The 9,969-nt window shown below is 41.7% G+C and overlaps 1 protein-coding gene across 1 annotated transcript; it reads left to right on the top strand.

Moving 5' to 3' along the window:
* Window positions 1-5,541: 5,541 nt before the first annotated feature.
* Window positions 5,542-8,273, top strand: LOC115107293 (solute carrier family 35 member D3-like). Its single transcript, XM_029630680.2, has 2 exons — window positions 5,542-6,291; window positions 6,807-8,273. The coding sequence occupies exons 1-2, from the start codon at window positions 5,856-5,858 to the stop codon at window positions 7,670-7,672; spliced, it is 1,302 nt and encodes a 433-aa protein (XP_029486540.1). The 5' UTR covers window positions 5,542-5,855; the 3' UTR covers window positions 7,673-8,273.
* The last annotated feature ends 1,696 nt before the right edge of the window (window positions 8,274-9,969 follow it).

Here is a 9,969-nt window from a genome sequence, read left to right as displayed (position 1 = left end):
AGCGATCCCAGCTTTGTGGTGCTTAATGCATAAGAGTTACAATGCTGAGGCCTGATCCAAATGTTCTCTGCAGCCATTTTTTCTCTGTGAGTAATTATCATAATAAAAGTGACTGCACTCAGACTCTATGGGCACTCGCTCGCTCTTTGAAGGTCTTACATGAAGCAGAGTTGTAACGGGATTCTTCCTGGGAAGGAGAGGCGGACCAAAATGCAACGTGGTTGAAGTTCATGTTTTTTAATAAGAAAATTGAAAAACATGAACATAATACAAAACAATAAACATGGAAAAACCGAAGCAGCCCTATCTGGTGCAACAAACACAAAGACAGGAAACAATCACCCACAAAACCCAACACCAAACAGGCTACCTAAATATGGTTCCCAATCAGAGACAATGACGAACACCTGCCTCTGATTGAGAACCATATCAGGCCAAACACAGAAACAGACAAACTAGACACACAACATAGAATGCCCACTCAGATCACACCCTGACCAACCAAAACATACAAACATACAAAGCACACTATGGTCAGGGTGTGACAAGAGTCACTGCAAAGCTGTCTGGCATGGCACAGAACTGATATAGGCACACATTTGCTATAACTCTCTTTAAATTAGTTATTTACAGTATTTGCAATTGCTTTTTTTTCAATTAATTGTCTTTCACCACTTTATTCTGTCGCCTATAGGCCTACTTTTATGTTAATGTTTATGTTCGTTTTTGTTGTTCACTAAATTACTTAATGGCAATAACACTGGATGCATTCTTATCACTCTTACAGTAATTCCTCCTTGTCGATATGGGAAAACTAACGGGGAATATTAGAATTTGACTTTCTTGGCTCAAAACGGGATATCATCATGAAACATTCTAATTCAAATTGTTGTTAATATATTTTGTATGCCTATTGTATTTTAATTATCTGCCCGAATGTTGATTTTCCACACTGGAAGCTAAATTGGCGTGGTCAGAATGAATCTATAGATATAGTTAAGACATCAGAGGCAGTAATGAGTGGTTGAGATAACATAGTGAGGAATTGAGGATTCTCCTCAAAGTTTTGTGTCTTAAGGAAAATGAACTGGGTCCATGTGCCCGGCTCCCCGTTTATCATGGCACGACAGACAAAGACAAAAGATTTAAGTGCCTTTGAATGGGGTATGGTAGTAGGTGCCATGCACACCGGTTTGAGTGTATCAAGAACTGCAACACTGCTGGGTTTTTCATGCTCAACAGTTTCCCGTGTGTATCAAGAATGGTCCACCACCCAAAGAACATCCAGCCAACTAGACAGAACTGTGGGAAGCATTGGATTCAACACGGGCCAGCATCCCTGTGGAACGCTTTCGACACCTTGTAGAATCCATTCGAACTGACGAATTGAGGCTGTTCTGAGGGAAAAAAGAAGTGAAACTAATTTAATGTAGGAAGGTGTTCCAAATGTTTTGTACACTCAGTGTAGGTCTTCACTGTATCTGAGCATATACCACAGCCCTGGACTTCCCCTTCCCTATATTTACATAATTTAGCAGACACTCTTAACCAGAGTGACTTACAGGAGCAGTTAAGGTTATGTGACTTGCTCAAGGGCACATAGACAGGTTTTTCACCTAATGGCTTGGGGATTCGAACCAGCGACCTTTCTGTTACTGGCCCAACGCTCTTAACCGCTATGGGCTACCTGTCGCCCCATTGCATGGCAGTGGCGCGACAGTTGGCACCTTCTTGCTGAAACTGAAATGCTGTGCGTTGAAGCACTTGCAGTTGAGTTGCTTCTGTGTTGAGCACATGCAGATGACATCACAATATATCAGATGGCATATCCACATATAAAGATTTAGACTGTGAAGATCTACACAGAAATGTTGATTGACAAGAATAGAATGCTCTCTCCAGTGACTTCACTCTAATACACATATACACATGGCCTATGGACTGCTGTATATATCACAGGAAGTTGGTGGCACCTTAACTGGGGAGGACAGGCCCGTGGTAATGGCTGGAGCGGAAATTAGTGGAATGGTATCAAATACATCAAACACATGGTTTCCATGTGTTTGATGCCATTTCATTTATCTTGTTCCAGCCATTATTATGAGCCGTCTTCCCCTCAGCAGCCTCCACTGGTATATATTCCTTAAGGTCACGTTTGGGCACGAAAAATTGTCCAACTCCGCCTCTTTCAAACAGAAATGGAGTGTGCCTTTGGTGGTTCATCAATGTGTCATTTTGGTTATGCGTAGCTAGTTCATTAGCTAAGCTAGCCACTGTAGCTACTGTAGTCAGTAACTCCTCCTGTATGTGTTGACTTCATTTCACAGGATTTGTTTTTGGACAGAAGGTGTAGAGATCGGTAAGAAATAGCACTCCTGTATCCAAATATCTTATTCATCCATTTTAAATATATTTTTTGCATTAAATGACCTGGTATGATGGTGCATTGATCAGTTATACAGTTTAAAGACATTATTTTTTGTGTTTAATTGGAATAATTGGAAAACTTCACAAACAAAGCGACAAACTCAACCATGTCACAGTCTTACAACCCTGTTATGGTCAAACAAGTATTGGGTGGGTTGAGTTTTTTGGCTCAAAATGTGCTCCTCGTGTGGTGAAGAACAGGAGATGACATAGCATGCATGAAATTAAGAATTGGCTTATATTTTTGCAATAAAAGGTAATAGATTTCTATCTTTATTTCTTGTAACAGAGTTGAGTTGTTGAGCATGAGGACGCCAATCTAACAATAAAAATACATTTCAAAAATATATATATAAAAAAATGCATGACGTGCTTGTCTTTGCACCATATTGTTCTGGAGACTTGTATGATGTCACTTCCAGTTGATGACACAAGGATAAGTTCACTATTTTTATGGGTGTAATGATGGGGCAGTGAGTCGGAAGCAGGTGCAGGTGAATCGTTTTAATAAAACAACAAAAGCAAGAACACGACACTAACATAAGGCAGTACGTCGATACACAAGAACAATACCAACTGGTGAGTGAACATGGGAGAGTGACATATAAAGGGGAGGAAATGATTAAGGTAATGGAGTCCAGGTGTGAATCATAATGATTGATTAAAATCACCTGTGAATCGTAATGATGAGTGTCAGGTGTGCGTAAGGATGAATCCCAGGACCAGTGGTTAGTACTCTGACGACGTCGTACGCCGGAGGGGAGGAACAGGAGCAGACGTGACAGTACCCCCACAACCAGGGGGACGACCCCGAGGACGAGGAGCTTGTCGGCGAAGGTGGAAATCTGAGGATTAGGAAGAGCAGGAGACAATGGGGGATATTGGTTGACGCAATGGGGGATAGACTGAAGTATGCAACTTAATATTGTGATTTTAATCAATAATCATGCATTTATTTAAAAAAATCCTCAACAAAAAAGCATAAATAGATGTTTACATCTACGGCAAAATCTATGACAAAATGCTTTCTGTCAGTTAATGCATGTGGACATCCCTTCAAATTAGTGGATTCGACTATTTCAGTCACACCCATTGCTGACAGGTGTATAAAATTGAGCACCCAGCCATGCAATCTTTATAGAAAAATATTGGCATTAGAATAAACTTACTGAAGAGTTCAGTGACTTTCAACATGGCACTGTCATAGGATGCCACCTTCCCAACAAGTCAGTTCATCTAATTTATGCCCTGCTAGAGCTGCCCCGGTCAAATGTAAGTGCTGTTATTGTGAAGTGGAAAAGTCTAGGAGCAACAATGGCTCAGCCTTGAAGTGGTGGGCCACACAAGCTCACAGAACGGAATCGCCGAGTGCTGAAACACGTAGCGCATAAAAATTGTCTGTTCTTGGTTGCAACACTCACTACCGAGTTCCAAACTGCCTCTGGAAGCAACGTCAGCACAAGAACTGTTCGTCGGGAGCTTCATGAAATGGGTTTCCCTGGCCGAACAGCCACACACAAGCCTAAGATCAAAAATGCACACTGGGTGTAAAGCTTGTCGCCATTGAACTCTGGAACAGTGGAAACGCATTCTCTGGAGTGATGAATCACGCTTCACCATCTGGCAGTCCGACAGACAAATCTGGGTTCAGCGGATGCCAGGAGAACGCTACCTGCCCCAATGCATAGAGCCAACTGTAAGGTTTGGAGGAGAAATAATGGGCTGGGGCTGTTTTTATGGTTTGGGCTAGGCCCCTTAGTCCAAAGAAGGGAAATCTTAACGTCACAGCATACAATGACATTCTAGAGATGATTCTGTGATTCCAACTTTGTGGCAACAGTTTGTGGAAGGCCCTTTCCCATTTCAGCATGACATATTTACATTACATTTAAGTCATTTAGCAGACGCTCTTATCCAGAGCGACTTACAAATTGGTGCATTCACCTTATGACATCCAGTGGAACAGCCACTTTACAATAGTGCATCTAAATCTTTTAAGGGGGGGGGGTGAGAAGGATTACTTTATCCTATCCTAGGTATTCCTTAAAGAGGTGGGGTTTCAGGTGTCTCCGGAAGGTGGTGATTGACTCCGCTGTCCTGGCGTCGTGAGGGAGTTTGTTCCACCATTGGGGGGCCAGAGCAGCGAACAGTTTTGACTGGGCTGAGCGGGAACTGTACTTCCTCAGTGGTAGGGAGGCGAGCAGGCCAGAGGTGGATGAACGCAGTGCCCTTGTTTGGGTGTAGGGCCTGATCAGAGCCTGGAGGTACTGAGGTGCCGTTCCCCTTACAGCTCCGTAGGCAAGCACCTGTGCACAAAGTGAGGTCCATACAGAAATGATTTGTTGAGATTGGTCTGGAAGAACTTGACTGGCCTGCACAGAGCCCTGACCTCAACCCCATCAAACACCTTTGGAATGAATTGGAAGGCTGACTGCGAGCCAGGTCTAATCGTCCAACATCAATGCCCGACCTCACTAATGCTCTTGTTGCTGAATGGAAGAAAGTCCCCGCAGCAATGTTCCAACATCTAGTGGAAAGCCTTCCCAGAGGAGTGGAGGCTGTTATAACATGTATATAATAGGCTGTTATATCCATATTAATGCCCATGATTTTGGAATGAGGTGTTTGATGAGCAGATGTCCACATACTTTTGGTCATGTAGTCATTGTAAATAAGAATTTGTCCTTAACTGACTTGCCTAGTTAAATAAAGGTTAAATAAAACAATAATACAAAAAAAAAATATATATATATACATTTAATTTTAAAAAGCTTTATGACCCAAAACTTAAAATATACATAAAAAGGTAAGAGTGACTCAAATCGTACCGGTTTCATGGAATGACCCCTTTGTTGTGAGCTAAAAGTAACCGTTGTTGCGGCAAAAGTGTTATTCCACAAGGCAAATTCAGCGCTTAATTAAGTGTTGCGCTCATGCAGCTCTCTGGTGCTAGAGGGGATATACCGTACTGGTGGGCTTATCCATATGCACATCGCACTGTAGTTTAGTTCTTTCCAAACAGCTCTTCCGGCAGTCTCTGGTCTCTCTCTGCTGTTTCCAACAGCATGTGAAGCAAAAGAAAGAAAGCTAGAACTTCTCCAACATGAGGTAATTTAATTGATGAAAAACGCATGCTGTCTGGCTGCAAATTTAAACAGACGCGTCAGCATACCCACGCTTTTTTTCTCTTCAACGTTTTGGGACCAGCCTCTATTTGCTTTTAAGGTCCTGCTTGTAGGTCCTGCTTGCAATTAAAACATTTAAACATCCTGACATTAACAACTTGGACATTTACAGCTGTGCGTTCAAGGAGGAAGACTGTACACTGTGTACACCACTTTATTCAAAGGGACTGAGTGAGTGCTCAATAAAGACTCACCAATATTTTCATTTTCTTGCTCTTGCGTAAAGGGAAATTCAAGGCAAGCATGGAAGTTTGTAAAGGTCGTTTACTTGGTATCTCAGTCGCTGTTGCTCATGGATTTTTCTCGGGATCGTTGAACATTTTACTCAAATTTCTCATCACGACTTATAACTTCAACTACCTCACTCTCATCCAGTGCCTCACCAGCACGCTGGCAGCGATTACACTGGAGATACTGAGGAGACTGGGCAAAGTAGACATACCTCCGTTCAGTCTTCAACTAGCCAAAGTCTTCGGAGGTGTTTGTATTCTGTCCACATTACAGTCCACTCTAACACTATGGTCTCTCAGAGGACTGAGTCTACCCATGTATGTCGTTTTTAAACGGTGTCTACCGTTGGTCACCCTAGGCATCGGCGTGTGCGTTCTGAAGAACGGTATCCCGTCAGTGGGGGTCATAACGGCGGTGCTCATCACTACTGGAGGAGCAGCTTTAGCTGGTAAAATTACACTTATTCAAATAACATTAACTTATACTTACACAGTAAAGTAGAAACGAAACATCATAATTGATTCTAAATAGCCTATGCATAGGGTGCATACTACGCAGTAAGTTTTGATGATCAAACTGCATAACAGCAATAATCTATCCTAGAGTTAATAATATTACAAATACACGAAGGGGTTAGTGTAAAAAATAAAACAAAAAAACAAGAGATTACCACCGTTTTTCTACAAACGGCCCTTTGGTAAAGTATCCAGATGCAACAGCTCTCAATGTTGCCTCTACGGTGAGGAAAATTCAGCATCATGCTCTGTCCCCTTTAGACCACACATTAAACGCACATCCTATCCATATGGATAGAATGTGTGTTAAAGATGTGGCTCCACACTACTTTTGAATAATGTTCAGAGCATCAGGATACCTTACAATAGGTTTTACCCCCCAAAAAACTAATGTAATCAAATTGTTTCTTTTTTTACTGTTCTCACCACTGTGTCTGTGTTTACTCAGGATCTGGTGACGTGACGGGTGACACTTTTGGCTACGTGACGGGCGTCCTGGCTGTGATCATCCACGCCTCCTACCTGGTCTTGATCCAGAAGACCAGCACAGACAGTGAATATGGCCCCCTCACGGCCCAGTACTCCATCGCCATCATGGCCTCTCCAGTTCTCTTAATCTGCTCCATTGTCAGCATGGACTCCATCAACATGTGGAGCTACACGGGCTGGAGTAACCCCTTCATCTCAGGTATCTTCTCCCTCTGCATAGTCATCGGCTGTGCCATGAACTTCACTACGCTGCAATGCACCTACATCAACTCGGCCGTCACCACCAGCTTCGTGGGAGTGGTGAAGAGCATCGCCACCATCACAGTGGGCATGGTGGCCTTCAGCGACGTGGAGCCCACCAGCCTGTTTGTTGCCGGTGTTGTGGTCAACACTGTGGGCTCCATCACCTACTGCATCGTCAAGTACTTTGAGACCAGGAGGAAGACCCTCTACCAGGACCTGGAGGAGCAAAGCAAGGACGAGAGTCTGCCTGGACAAACTTACATTGAGAAGAAGCCTCCCAACGGACACCTGGAGCCCCTGCCCAATGGTCACGGATGGTCCGATGAAGGATCGATTGAACAGGTCCCCACACAGGACCACCTCCTCAATGATCAGAGCCTCAGTGACTACCCACTTCCAGACACCAGCAACAGCATGGAGTCTGTAGAACTCCAGAGAGAGGCCTTTCATAACGAGAATCGGGCCAACCAGGCCAACCAGTCTGTGAGTGACAGTTACCTAAGGGTGTGTAGGTCCATCCGTAACCTGCAGTTCTTGAACAAAGACACCTTAATAGATAATATGGAGGTGCAGAGCCCTTAATGGGGAATCACTCTAATTTCAAACGGTGCATGTTTTGTCAGTCTATTCTGTTTGTATGTTTTTTCTGTTTATTTGTAAGACTGGTTGGACATTGGGCACTGATTTAATGTTTAGAGATCTGTATTTTTCTCATGAACATGCGCTTATGGAAGCAGCAAAGTATTTTTGAGAAGATGGAGTGTTTATATGAATTGGAAAAAATATACTGACTATTTATAAAAGCATTTATGTTTAAATGTTTTATATGGATTTATCAGTCATATTAATAACAGGTGAATAGTTGATGGTAAATTGCTAAAACTAGGGGTCAAAGACATCTGATACCATAATAATGGAATATCTCCCAACCACTATTTTGCTGTATGGTAAACAAAATGAATTGTCTGTGTGACAGTGCATCGGGTATGGTTGATATGGATTTACATGTTATAAAAAGATTAATACCAGTTTTTGTTTGAATCATTTTCTTTGCACAAAATGTTACTGCCTGTCCAGATTCTGTATAGTCCATGAATTGTGATATTTGGCAAGTGAAGAGCAATAGCAACTTCCATTTGCATGTACAATGCAAAGTACATTTAAATGTTTTTATGAAACTCTTCCACTGTGATGTTGGCCTCTTCTTTACGATAAATCCATTACATTGAAATCCATGGTAAATGCTTTAGCCAAATTGCCTTTCCATTGTGAAATCTTTTTGAATTACCAACAATAGATAACTGTTTTGGTAAGGTTCACTTAACATCAACACAATATAGGCGTACTGAACATTTCTCCCTGGGGCAGATAGATATGAGGTAATTGTATTTGTGAGGAGATCATTATCATTAGAGCATATAGATCCTTAATGTCAACATTAGATTGGAAAGAGACTAGAGAATGACTTCGATCCTACGGAACACATCACTTCTCTTACTGGGTCATTAGTCAAAGTACACCACAACAATTCCCTCAGAGAAAGTCTCAAAACAGCTATTTCACATCACACCCAAGGAGGATGCCTGTGTCATGATTAAAGTAATACTGCATACGTAGCTGTAAAGTAATGCATTCTCCAGTATGTCTTAGAACCCCTCCTTATCTAAACGTATGCAGTGAGAGTATGTCCTTCCAGAGTACCTGCAGGGAGAGGAGAGGGAGAAGTGTGAGCAATCGGTCCCCTCATCAACCAGAAAGAGAGAGGCCTGCAGTCAGCACATTAGTTGCAGGAAAATCCCAAAGTGCCTTTGAAATGCTCCATTGGGACTCTTGAAGCACAGATAAACCAGGAACTCTGAGTGCTGATAACAGAGGACTTCAAGAAACTGGAACAGAAAAAATTTCAACTTTGTAAAGGAAAAGGGGGGTTCAGTCAAATGGCCAGGAATGGAAACACCATGTCAAAATGGTTTTTAAATTAAACTATATTCAAGATTGGCTCTTATGCTGCATTCCAAAATTATATTTTCAATTATGCTGTTATCCGGGCATTCTCTCTGTAGACCACTGATTGTGTAATCACAAAGGGATATTTAAACACCTCATTAACCATATCTGCATGGATGCTCCTAACTCTGTACAATCCATACCATGCAGCTACACTTTCTCATTTTGGCCTGCCCATCAACTTCCTAATCCTCATCTATGTGATAAGGAAACTACTTTAATGAAATGTAATCTGTTTTTCCATTTTTGCTACCACTTACAGATCCTTCAGAAAGTATTCACACCCTTTACTTATTCCACATTTTGATGTGTTACAGCCCGAATTCAAAAATTATTTTTAAAAATGTAACTTTTTTTGTGCTAATTTATTGAAAATGAAATACAGAAAAATCTCATTTCCGTGACAATTCACACCCCTGAGTCATTACTTTGTAAAATCACCTTTGGCAGTGATTACAGCTGTGAGTCTTTCTGGGTGAGTCTCTAAGAGCTTTGCACACCTGGATTATACAACATTTGCAAGTTATTATTTTCAAAATTCTTCAAGCTCTGTCAAGTTGGTTCAAATGAAATCAAATCAAATCTGATTCGTCACATACACATGGTTAACAGATGTTAATGCGAGTGTAGCGAAATGCTTGTGCGTCTAGTTCCAACAGTGCAGTAATATCTAACAAGTAATCTAACAATTGGACAACAACTACCTAATACACATAAATCTAAGTAAAGGGATGGAATAAGAATATGTACATATAAATATATGGATTAGTGATGACCAAGCGACATAGGCAAGATGCAATAGATGGTATAGAATACAGTATATACAGTTGAAGTCGGAAGTTTACATACACTTCGGTTGGAGTCATTAAAAC

This window comes from Oncorhynchus nerka, linkage group LG24, assembly GCF_034236695.1.
Source record: "Oncorhynchus nerka isolate Pitt River linkage group LG24, Oner_Uvic_2.0, whole genome shotgun sequence".
NCBI classification, from domain to species: Eukaryota; Metazoa; Chordata; class Actinopteri; order Salmoniformes; family Salmonidae; genus Oncorhynchus; species Oncorhynchus nerka.
This window is presented reverse-complemented; position numbering and strand designations above follow the sequence as displayed.

Bases quoted from the DNA above. Each gene is read 5' to 3' on its own strand.
- LOC115107293 (XM_029630680.2), top strand. From the start codon at position 5,856: ATGGAAGTTTGTAAAGGTCGTTTACTTGGTATCTCAGTCGCTGTTGCT. The intron at 6,292-6,806 runs GTAAAATTACAC...GTGTTTACTCAG, and splicing joins TGGAGGAGCAGCTTTAGCTG to GATCTGGTGACGTGACGGGT.